This window comes from Paramormyrops kingsleyae, chromosome 16 (assembly GCF_048594095.1).
Source record: "Paramormyrops kingsleyae isolate MSU_618 chromosome 16, PKINGS_0.4, whole genome shotgun sequence".
Taxonomy (NCBI): domain Eukaryota; kingdom Metazoa; phylum Chordata; class Actinopteri; order Osteoglossiformes; family Mormyridae; genus Paramormyrops; species Paramormyrops kingsleyae.
Window position 1 is genome coordinate 3,374,353 of NC_132812.1, and position 11,878 is coordinate 3,386,230.

General features: G+C 42.3%; 2 protein-coding genes across 2 annotated transcripts; one reads left to right on the forward strand and one right to left on the reverse strand.

Moving 5' to 3' along the window:
* Positions 1–91: 91 nt before the first annotated feature.
* wdr4 (WD repeat domain 4) lies at positions 92–3,520 on the reverse strand. Its single transcript, XM_023792944.2, has 11 exons — positions 3,362–3,520; positions 3,138–3,200; positions 2,889–3,035; positions 2,645–2,801; positions 2,153–2,265; positions 1,951–2,011; positions 1,710–1,805; positions 1,438–1,499; positions 1,022–1,208; positions 836–905; positions 92–489 (listed from the first exon to the last, which is right to left on the reverse strand). The coding sequence occupies exons 1-11, from the start codon at positions 3,442–3,444 to the stop codon at positions 281–283; spliced, it is 1,248 nt and encodes a 415-aa protein (XP_023648712.2). The 5' UTR covers positions 3,445–3,520; the 3' UTR covers positions 92–280.
* Positions 3,521–5,072: 1,552 nt separating this feature from the next.
* On the forward strand, positions 5,073–10,231 carry LOC111834044 (ATP synthase-coupling factor 6, mitochondrial). Its single transcript, XM_023792911.2, has 5 exons — positions 5,073–5,185; positions 5,662–5,761; positions 8,606–8,669; positions 8,966–9,090; positions 9,900–10,231. Exons 1-5 carry the CDS (start codon positions 5,141–5,143, stop codon positions 9,929–9,931), a joined length of 366 nt encoding a protein of 121 aa, XP_023648679.1. The 5' UTR covers positions 5,073–5,140; the 3' UTR covers positions 9,932–10,231.
* The last annotated feature ends 1,647 nt before the right edge of the window (positions 10,232–11,878 follow it).

An 11,878-nucleotide genomic window follows, 5' to 3' on the forward strand; every position in this document is an offset into this window, starting at 1 on the left:
ATGAGCATTCTGGCACAGAACACAGATGGAAAATGAAGATCGGCTTACAGAAGCATTTGTACCGGCACACAGCTAGAAATTATAGACAAAGTTTGGAGTCATACAAATACACATTTAATTACAGCATTTTAATGCATGCAATCTTATTTTGCAGCAGCATAAAAAAAATATCTGTCGGGTACTCTGTAGGCATGCCTTTAACTTTCAGCCTTGTTTGTCAAGATGCCTCCATCACTTCCATAAAACCAAAACATTCAGCACCACCCCAGGACCCCACCAGTCAGCCCGAATCGTGAGAGACAGCTGTGGCCGTGTCCAACTTGGCCTTCTTCTTCGCGCCGTTGGACTGACGCAGCTGCCCCACCCTCTTTTTGCCCCCCTTTTGTTCTTGCTGTTGGATTCTCTCCTGCTTCTTCTGCAGGTAAGAGGCCATATTGTCAAAGTTCACTTTGTACAGGTGCTTGAAAGGACTTTCCATGTGCAGCGAGTCTGGGGAGGGGAGGAAAAGCAGCAGTGAGAGGTCAAAAAGCACATGAGTGTCCCAACATCACTATACATCCCAAAGCAGTACATGCTTCAGGCAGAGGGGGACCCCTTGACGGGGGACACAGGATGGGGAGATCCCTAGCAAGTGTGTCAGTCGCTAAGCGCAGGGCTCATACTTACGTACAATCACACGCTACACACCTCTATGCTGACAGTCCTATTCCTAGCATAGCACCCACCCTATTGGTAGCTGCCATGTTTCACCCTGCTGCTTTTCAGAGAACCAGCTTCACTTGCAGGCCACAGACTAGACATCACCCTTGTGCCATTTAAATGGCCAAAATCTCACCCAGGAACATATCCCAGTGGCTCTGTAGCGCCTCCATCACCATTTTCAGCTCTGGATTCTGACGTTCACACTGCATCATGGGAAAAGTGAGGGTTTAAAATCGACAAAGCGCGCCATGCTGTATGACACATTTCATCCAGCCTGCGTGCGTGCATGCATGTTTGAGTGTATGTGTGGGTTATATACCTCCCAGCCATCTTGTGTGTGTGTATATAGCAGAATGGGCTGGTCCTGGCTCTCCAGCAGGACCCAGAGGTGACCCCTGGGGTCAAAGGTCAGATCCCAGGCACAGTGAGGGAGCATCAGTGTTTCTGAAGGTATGAGCTTCTGCTCCGTTTCCACCTCGGCCCGGAACAGATGCACTGCAGGAACACTGACACCATAGAGCCATCATGACAACAGTGCCTCCTAGTGGCTATGCACCATCTCACGTTAGCTGCCCATTATGGCCAACACCACCTTATATTAGCTATAGCTTTTCATAAATAGAAGGGAAAAAAAACACAAACAGCCAGATGATTCCAGATCTCTGATAGGAAACTGCAACCGTGGAAACAAAATAGATCAGCTGTGCTGCAGTGGATAGTGAGACCCAGACTAACCTTTCACACAGCACTGCCACGTTACCATCTGGTGAACCCACGACCCTGGAGATGGCAAACCTCTGGGGGCCAAAGGGGAGGGAGAAAAGGAGAAACACACACAGGGCATTTCATACTAAAGAAATAAAATTTTGTTCAGACGCTGAACAAAATGCACATTGAACAAGAAGTTCATAGTGACACTTACAGGAACATCATGAGGGAAAATATACAAGATGTTCAGATTGTTCCCAATCAGATGTGAGCAGATGTGGGCGACTCACTACACCTGCCTTGGTGTTTGAGGGTGACATCCCTGCAAGCTCCTTCAGGTCCAAGCTCTGCAGCTGTAGGCCAGTCTCATACTCCCAGAGTTTCACTGTCCCATCCTGAACACGAGGCGGGGGTGGGCTAATTATAGTTAGACAGCAGAGACTGTTTTACACAGACTTTGGAATGAATGAGCCCCCACTTCAAATACACAGAGATATGGCACCAAGCTCGGTGCCCACAAGATAAGGATGACGGTCTTACCCCAGAGCCAGACATCAGCCAATCGGGATGCAGAGCAGAGGTGCACAAAGCACTGACAAACCTACAGAAAAGCAGGAACATTTATACATGAATGCCAAATGTACGTACACTACAAAGAAACCCTACCAGTGCCAGTCACTTTTACGTTAAGCAGGTGTGTGCCAGTATTAAGATGTACCAACACAAAGTGGTAAGCACTTACTCTCGATGCCCCAAACAGAACGACTGGATGTTGTGGGGCGACTTGAGGACGCTCACCCTAATTTTCTCGTCACGGTCAGCTGTGATTACATACTTGTCGTCGTTGCTTACAGCCTGAAAAGGTAACAGGTAGGAAGTAATGAAGAGTGTGTTATATGAATTACAGCAGCATAGATACCAAGAGAAGGGCCAGAGCTTTTAATGGCATGGATATCAGCAGTACAGGCAGTTCTCAGGTTAAAAGTTTCTGGCTTGCGTTTTTTGCTACAACGTGTCTTGAATGGTATGGGAAGGTAAATCCTACTTAAGGAAAATTTGGTTTATGTTAGGGTGTGCAGAACATATTACTTACATTAGTTAACTTCCTGCATACAAAATTCACCAATAAAGTACAAAAAACGTGAATTCAAGACAGTTTAACCATTTACAATACATGACTACGGTGATTTTACCCTGGTGGTATATTCTGCAAGGTCAGCCTGGGGTTCCTTACCACAGCCAGCAGCATGGAGAGATGCCCCAGCTTGAGCTGGCCCTCCTTTTCGGGCTCCAGTACAGAGAAGGAGTAGACATCACCAGATTTATCCGCCACCAAAATCTCATCTTCGGCCTCGGTGAACACCAAAGACGTGCATCGCCGCACAACCCACCTGCGAAGCCGACGACGGAGGACTATCAATCGGCTCTAAAAAGCGACCGTGATTCAAAATAGCATCAGATGATAAAATGGTCATTACCTGATACTGACACAATGCCAGGACGGTTCAGTACGGAACAGAACTAGGCGTTTGCGGTCATCCGTTAACGCACAGAACTTCCCGCAGGAGGAAATAGCGAAAGCTAAGATCTTGTCGGTACTGCTCTCTTCCGATCCACCTTCTTCACTTAAATGACAACAGGCTTAGCATCAAAATACATTTAAATACATTTGAGAAAGTCCCTTAAACTCAGCAATATGAACAGAGATTCACGAATAGATGAGTTACCTTTTATTATTGCTGTCTTTAGGCTTTTGCTCCGCCTTGCTACAGTCGTAGAGGAATGGTTCTCTGATAATCAAAGACACCGGCGAAACATACATAAAGCGAATGTCATTCAAATAAAGCTGAAATACTCTGGCATCGCACAGTTCTCAAGAATACTTTCAACAACTGCATTTTAAGCAGACTAATATTAACGTTTCTTAAATAACCTGCAAACTTGCACCAACCTCTCTGATTTAATCGAAACTGCAATTAGACTTTTACCACTGGTCACCACAACCCAATCTTCACAAGCTGCGAGAGCGGCCATAGCTATCAGGAATTCACGTGGAGCCCGGTCGCAGCCTTATTGCGTCACCAAATCAGAAGTCGCTTTACCCCAGCTAGTAAAACGCTAGTTGAGAGGCTTGCATAATTATTTACTTAAGAAAGTATATGTATATGTATATGTATATATATATATATATACATATACTCACACACTTTAGTTCACTTTCTATTTAAAGCACAGGTGTCAGACTTCAGTCCTGGGGGGCCAGAGCCCTGCACATTTTTGGGTTACCCCTCGTTTAACACACCTGATTCAGCTTCTTGTGCTAATTACCACATAGCTGTTGAGCTGAATCATTAGTGGTGGAACGGAAAGAACTAAGTTACACAGGGCTGCGGCCCTCCAGGACAACAGTTCGACACCCCTGATTTAAAGCAATACAAATCGGGGGGTCAGAAATGGGGTGAAAATCCTGCATAATTCGGGCTCTCTTGAGATTGACAGGGTCACTGAAACATTTGTACAGATATTTTATGGGTTCCACTGAAATAAAGGTAGCTGATTACGAGAAAGATCTCGGTATGTATGTTGATGCTTCCATGTCCCACTCTCGCCAGTGTGGGGAAGCAATAAAAAAGGCGAACAGAATGTTGGGTTATATCTCTAGATGTGTGGAGTTTAAGTCAAGGGAGGTGATGTTACACTTATATAATTCCTTGGTAAGACCCCACCTAGAATACTGTGTGCAGGTTTGGTCACCATACCTCAAGAAGGACATTGCTGCCTTGGAAAAGGTGCAACGAAGAGCTACGAGAATGATTCCTGGTCTTAGAGGAATGTCTTATGAGGAGAGGTTAGCGGAACTGAATCTGTTTAGCCTTGAGCAAAGGAGACTAAGGGGGGATATGATTCAGGTCTATAAGATTCTAACGGGTCTGGATGCTGTTCAGCCAAATGACTATTTCAATATTAGTCTAAATACTAGAACTCGTGGCCATAAGTGGAAATTAGCGGGAGAACATTTTAAAACAAATTTGAGGAAGCACTTCTTTACACAGCGTGTAGTTAGAGTATGGAATAGTCTTCCTGCTAGTGTAGTGGAAGCTAAAACCCTGGGTTCCTTTAAATCAGAGCTAGATAAGATTTTAACAACTGATCTGAGCTATTAGTTAAGTTCTCCCCAAACGAGCTTGATGGGGCGAATGGCCTCCTCTCGTTTGTAAATTTCTTATGTTCTTATGTTCTTATGTTCATACCAGCAATGTGGGTAGGGACCCAGGTCATTCCCATAGTAACGATGCTTCACTGAATATGACAACTGGTTCAACCATTTTGCATGTAATGATGTGTGTAATGAACTAATGCCTAGATGTTTTGGGCAGTAAGACTATTTAACAGTACCAGAACAATACATTTTGACCAACATGTCATAAACAATTGATAATGTAGGAATTAGCAGATGATTGTACCTAATCATTTGCATGACTGTGCCAAAGCATTTGCAATTTGACCAAAAGAATGAGACTTTGCATTTATGATGTGCACAAGTGACTCGATGTGGAGGTTGTACAAGTAGTTATAATAATTTTATTTCTGATCTGAGAAATGTACCAAAGCGACTAAGAAAAACCGTAACAAGACAATGCTATATCCCTGCATATTCCGTAAGGACAGGGGAACAGCACCCTCATAAGTCTGTGTTTCTACACGGATTATTTTCCCCCAAGAACACAAAATGGCGGTTTCCTTCCTCAGGATCGGTCGAGCTGGCTCGCTTAAGGTAAATAAATTCTTCATCAAGGTCACTAATTATCAAATAAATACCACGTTCTTAGGCTCCACATACTTCGTTTAAACAGTTTGGTTTTACATTACGATATTGATAAACATACAACGTGCTGGATCTTTGCTGAAGGTAACCATGATACTGATCTGTTCGTTCGAAATCTGCATGTGTTCTTTCATATATTAAAACGGCCAGGTTACTATGTTGTATAGTGCGTGTCTTGTCAGTTACTGCGCTACATTGATAGCCTGCTTAGTTTTCATTCGTCTTAATATTCCTCCGGGACTTGGACTAAAAAATCATAATTAGGAATGAAATACATGCAGAAGTTACACATTGTGGACCTGGAATTCTGTAGCACTTGCGCCGGCGCCTCTGACCAGCTGCGCCCTTTCACCACGCTCTTTTTCTAGAGACATAAAAAAAAATTTTTTTAAATGATTTGCTTAAGCAATATTTCTAATTCTTAGAAATGGCTTGAGAGTCGGGGTTCACTGACGTCAGCTCCCTTTGCTGCCCTTTGTACGAAACCTGGGGATCCCAAAAAACCTGCGAAACAGACCAGCACAAGTAAGTGTTAATCTCAATTAACTTCATTGTTTGTCACCCTTACATGTTTTATATTTACCCTGGATTACTGCTGGATTAAGGTGGAGGTAAAGACCACATTAATTAAACTACAAATGAGGATTGAGAATGCTAATTCTAATGGTTTTCAAAATTCAAAAGTAGACTATTAATGTATTTTACCAAGTGTGATTTTACTACAAATAGCCTCAACCCTAAATGCAAGCACAGGAAGTCATTAGTTAGAATCGTTCAGAAGTGATCATTTGATTCAAGAAGATTTACTTGGATGTGTTTGACAGGTGCCTTGGTATGTTCATTCCACCAGACCTATTACAGAACAGCTAACCGTATACCAGTAAACAATAGATAATGGGTGTGCAGTGAAAAAAGTAACACATAAACATTACTATTTATATAGCGAATAGATATAAGTAGGGATATAAATTCTGGGAATTTTCAGAGGAGGAAATGTTACATGGGAAGTTTTAGGAATTATTTGGGAAATGTTATGTTTCTGTGTATATATGGCTGTCAAACATCCAAAAACAAAGTATAGTTAAAAAAAAAAAAATAAATGAAATTTTGAAGAATAATAAACTTCAATAAACATGAACACATTCCCCTTGTTTACATTATTGAACACACACAATGTGTGAGGCATGATGATTGGTGATGAAAGTAAAATTTGCTTACAGTCATTAATGCGCAATTAAACGGAGTCAGAATCTGCACCCTCTGAGTCACTGTCCGCTTCACCTGAGATGGTGGATGTTGGGGTTCAGTCTAAAAGAGCCTCAGGTTTACCTGAATTGCCGGCAGTTTCTCTACTTGTACATTTGTGTGACTTCTGCAGATTTTTGTGTGCCTATTTCCAAAGAGAGACTAATTACACTCTGAGGCGGTTGATTTTAAGAGGTTTTGTAAGATTACTTCTGCTGCTGGTAATAGGGCCTTGGATGCCCAATGACCCAAACATTAGGGCAATGCCAAGAATAAATTTTACTGAAACATCAGTGACATCAATGTAACTCATCCTTTAGTTCATTTGATGGATTCCTTGAGGGGTAGCTGATTAATTCTCTGAACATTTATACATCCACGTTTACAGCTTAATTTTATATTTTAAACAATAACAAAAATATTAACTTACCACAGCTTGTAAATCAGACGATGAAGAGTGAAATGATTCTGAAGAGGCACCAGAACAAAAAACTGCATTGCAATTAAAATACATGCAATGTAGGTAAAATTGCAATATCAGTAATTTTTGCCAAAGTTTTACGATAGTTTGAAAACAAAACGTACCAACAAACCCCATCCTCTGATCTGTCTTCAGAGATCACTTATCCAGTCAGGGACTGGGTGATGCAGAGCTTCCCCCAGGAAGCAGCAGGTACCAGGCAGTGTACATCCTCAACAGGATGCCAGTCTGTAGTAGCGCATTCATCCTGAGATTCAGTGTAGCTCTGAGACTCCTGAGTACTGCTACAGCATGACATTGAACTGTGTGGGAACTGGAAATCCAGAGGAAACGCTCAAAGATTTGGAGGAGAAGTGGAGACGAGCATTCATAGAGCTGAGACAGGGGTCTTTGCGCGTGGTCATCTGGGGCAACAGAGTAATTGCTGACCTTAGGACTGGGATTATGGTGCTGTGCAGATGGAGTAACCCTAACCCTACACCCCCCCCCCCCCCAAAAAAAAGAAAAACATGATCTACTTAAAGTCGTTAATGTAGTTAAAGAGTCAGAATCTGTTGTCCATTGTGAAAGCAGAATGTGTCTCTATCTGTGTGTTCCTTAATGATAGGCTTGCCATGAGGGGGGATTCTCCTGATGATTCTCAGTATGAATTGATAAATCACTTGAATTAATAGATTTAATCTTTTTCACCCCCTCATCTGTCCTAGAAAAGGAAAAAACTGCCATTGACAAAAGTCTGGTCCTGCAGCATCACATGAGTGTGGAATTCTTTGGCTTTACACCCAGTCTGAATTTTCATTGATCATTAATCATTAAGACTCTGCTTTATTAACACTCTGTCCTGGGGGAGAAGGCACCCGCTTCCATCCCTCCTTCCTCCTGTAGTCCTCCATCCCTCTTTCCTTCCCTTGTCCTCTATCCCTATTCATCTGGCTCTTTGGAGATAATTGCCAATCTTTCTAAAAAAAAACACGTGGTGCAAACTGGGCTACCTTGGAGTCTGCAGAAGATGGGCATCTCCACTTCTGGTCAGTCAAGAAGATATTGATGACAAACTGATCCTCATGTGTTCATTAATTGAAAAGCCTGTGCACTGAGATGAGCAGGGAGATGAAGGATTTATAATAAGTGTTTTGCTTGGACCAGCTGCTCGGCTACATATCGTCCTTCATTCTCCGTTCCTTTACTCCCTTCCTCACTTTGGTTATTTGAAGTGGATGATGTGAATAACTGGCTGGTTGACACATTAGATTTCTTCTGTTAAGTAATTATGTCTCTTGCTGTGTTTTGTCCCTTGGTGTTATGCGCCTTGCAACCAACAAAGAATGAATTGTTTCTCCAAAATCTCAAGCTGAGAAGTGCAAACAAAAAATCTAAACATTTAATAGTGGCATGAGCCAAATCCACAGGCTTGGGTCATGTGCAGGATCTGGTGTCACTGTCCAGTGCAGGTTTCTATTCCCGCTGGCTTCCTGTTCTACCCTCCAGTTGGACCTGGTGGTACATTCTTTACCTGGGTGTGTTTGTGCATAGGCGTCTGAGGATTCCCTCCTCCCTCCTTGAGTTGGGGCTCTTGCTGGATTTGTACACTTAAGTTGCAGCCCACCAAATACATGGAGAATAACTTGTATTCTGTATCTCAGCTCAAGTGGACCCAATCCAGAAACTGTTCATCGACAAGATTCGCGAGTATTCATCCAAGAGCAAGTATGTTGGTTCAGTCTTGCCCACAATTATACATAAAAGGCTTTTTCCTATTTGCTTGTCTGCAACCAGTTTGTCAAAAACGGCACCCTTTTGAGTTAAGACTTTTTTTCCCCCTTATATGCTAGTTCAAATGTTTGTTTAGCTATGGACTCTTGTGCTGTGTTGCATTTGTCTGTTAGTGATCCGCATTACATATCAGACCCATGGTATGCAAATTCCTGCTTTTGCCTTAACTGTCACCTTTGCCCTTTTGCTTTTACCAGCCACTCCTGTTAACCCCTTTCTCCTCCCCCAAGGTCGGCTGGCGTCCTGGTCGATGCTGGCCCTGAATATGAGCGCAACTTGGCTGAAGAAATCAACAGGCTGCAGCGGCTCTATGGTGGTGGTGACCTCACCAAATTCCCAGACTTCAAGTTTCCTGGTGAGCTGGCAGCTGGCTAGGGGCAGACGAGGAGCCAAACTTGTGTGAACTACAGGCAATTTGATTACATTGCGATTTTTTTTGAGGGAACTATTCAATGTATTGCAAATTTCTTTCACGATTTGATTCGATTAATCAATCATTTAATATGTTTTATAAGCTAAATTCACATTTTTTTTTAACTTGACCAAATAACTACGAATATTTAATTACACATTACTAACAAAATACAAAGAAAGTAGAGTCTTGTTAAATGGGGAAAAGACAGCAGTGTAAAAGTGTGAAGAAGGCCCGGGTACTGAACTGTACAGAAGAAGCAAACCCATTAAAGGAAGTGCTGGGTGGGGGGGTTGGAGGCGTGTAGCCATCAGTGAAACTTGCCGACGCAAATTAGCAGAATAATGTTACATTGTTTTTTTTAATTCTGTGAAAAACACAAAATCGACCTGCTGCGGCTACATTTCATAATTTATAAATGTTAGCCAGGTTGGTACTTTGAGACGTTTTTATGAGGAATGAGAGAATGAGCTGAGGATCTCCACTATGGAAAATGGCTGACTGGTCAGTCATCTCTGTCATTTTAGCAGTTTTTAGCTCTGGGCTCTGCTGCTAACACCACCTTAATAATTGGCTCTTCACGATTCATCTTTACACTCCTACTGTGTGTACTTCTTACGTTTTTAAGTTTTTTTTTCTTCTTCGTCTTCTTCTGACAGTGTGAGTGGAGTCACTTTCAGGGGCTCAGTAGGCAAATAAATTACGATTCACTTACCACTCAGTCATTTTTTTTCCCTGTTCTCTGCTTTCAGAACCCAAGCTGGAAGAAGTGTCCACCAAGTGAACATGCACTGGCTGTGCCATCACCTCCATGACCTGATCACTTAATACCTAATAACTGAAATGTAAATGCAGTGTTAATACCCCCCCACACCTTCAGTCAGCATAAGAAAACAATAACATACAATAACACAGTTATATAAGAGATACTTGATTGATCCCTGGATGAAATTATTTTGTATAAAAATATTTTGTATAAAGCAGAGGGGTATATAATGTGCACAGATATAAACACGGCGCAGAGATAGCATATGTAATGCAAGTAATATTTTGCAGAGAAATAAATATGCCAGTGTGGTATTAACCTGTTAAGTGAAAATGTAAGGAGAAGATTGAAATATAAATGTGCGTGTGCGTGTGCGTGTGCGTGTGTGTGTGTGCGCGCGCATCCCATGCTCCCCCATGTCACGTGGGCATCCACCCGCAGTGCGGAAACATACAGAACTCTGGGATCATCATGCAGTACATGATGAGGACTTGGTTAATAATATATTGACATTTTGAATTTACTTGAGTTGTTTGAGGAAGCTACGCGAGAAATTGATCACAAAAAGGCCTACGATGTGATCTACTTAGATTTCCAGAAGGCCTTTGATATTGTCCCCCACAAACGGCTCTTGCTTAAGCTCAAAGCTGCAGGGATTTTAGGAACTGTAGCAGCTTGGATCGAAAACTGGTTAACTGACAGGAAGCAGCAAGTAGTTATTAGAGGCACAATGTCACAGTGGGCCTGCGTTCATAGTGGGGTACCGCAGGGTTAAATTTTAGGACCACTATTGTTCCTAATTTACATTAATGATATTGACACCAATACATACAGTAAACTGGTTAAATTTGCAGACAATACCAAGGTGGGTGGTGTAGCAGATGCTGATATAGCAGCGGAGAGGCTACAACAGAATCTGGATTTAATTAGCGAATGGGCTGATACTTGGCAGATGAAATTTAACACAGATAAATGTAAGGTAATCCATGCAGGGAGCAGAAATATAAAGTACAGATATTTTATGGGTTCCACTGAAATAAAGGTAGCTGATTACGAGAAAGACCTCGGTGTGTATGTGTTACATGTCCCACTCTCACCAATGTGGGGAAGCAATAAAAAAGGCCAATAGAATGTTGGGTTATATCTCTAGGTATGTGGAGTTTAAGTCAAGGGAGATGATGTTACATTTATATAATTCCTTGGTAAGACCCCACCTAAAATACTGTGTGCAGGTTTGGTCACCATACCTCAAGAAGGACATTGCTGCCTTGGAAAAGGTGCAACGGAGGGCTATGAGAATGATTCCTGGTCTTAGAGGAATGTCTTACGAGGAGAGGTTAGCTGAGCTGAATCTGTTTAGCCTCAAGCAAAGCAGACTAAGGGGGGGACATGATCCAGGTATATAAGATTCTAACAGGTCTGGATGCTGTTCAGCCAAATGGCTATTTCAATATTAGTTTAAATACTAGAACTCGTGGCCATAAGTGGAAAGTAGCGGGAGAACATTTTAAAACGAATTTGAGGAAGCACTTCTTTACACAGCATGTAGTTAGAGTATGGAATGGTCTTCCTGTTCAAGTAGTGCAGGCTAAAACCCTGGGTTCCTTTAAATCAGAGCTAGATAAGATTTTAACAACTTTGAGCTATTAGTTCAGTTCTCCCCAAACGAGCTTGATGGGCCGAATGGCCTCCTCTCGTTTGTAAATTTCTTATGTTCTTATTTGCGATGCCTGCAGATGGTTATGAATGCTGTCTTCCACTTGTCCCCCTCCTGGGTGTGGATCAGGTTATATGCACTGCACAGGTACAACTTTGTAAAATACTGGGCTGTTGAAATTGGCTCCAACCCAGCAGGAATGAGAAGCAGGGAGAAGCTGAACTTGATAATCACTTTGTTTATGATTCTATCATCGATGCATGGATGAAGTTCACCATCTTTCTTTTCTATAAAGATGGAGCTGGAGG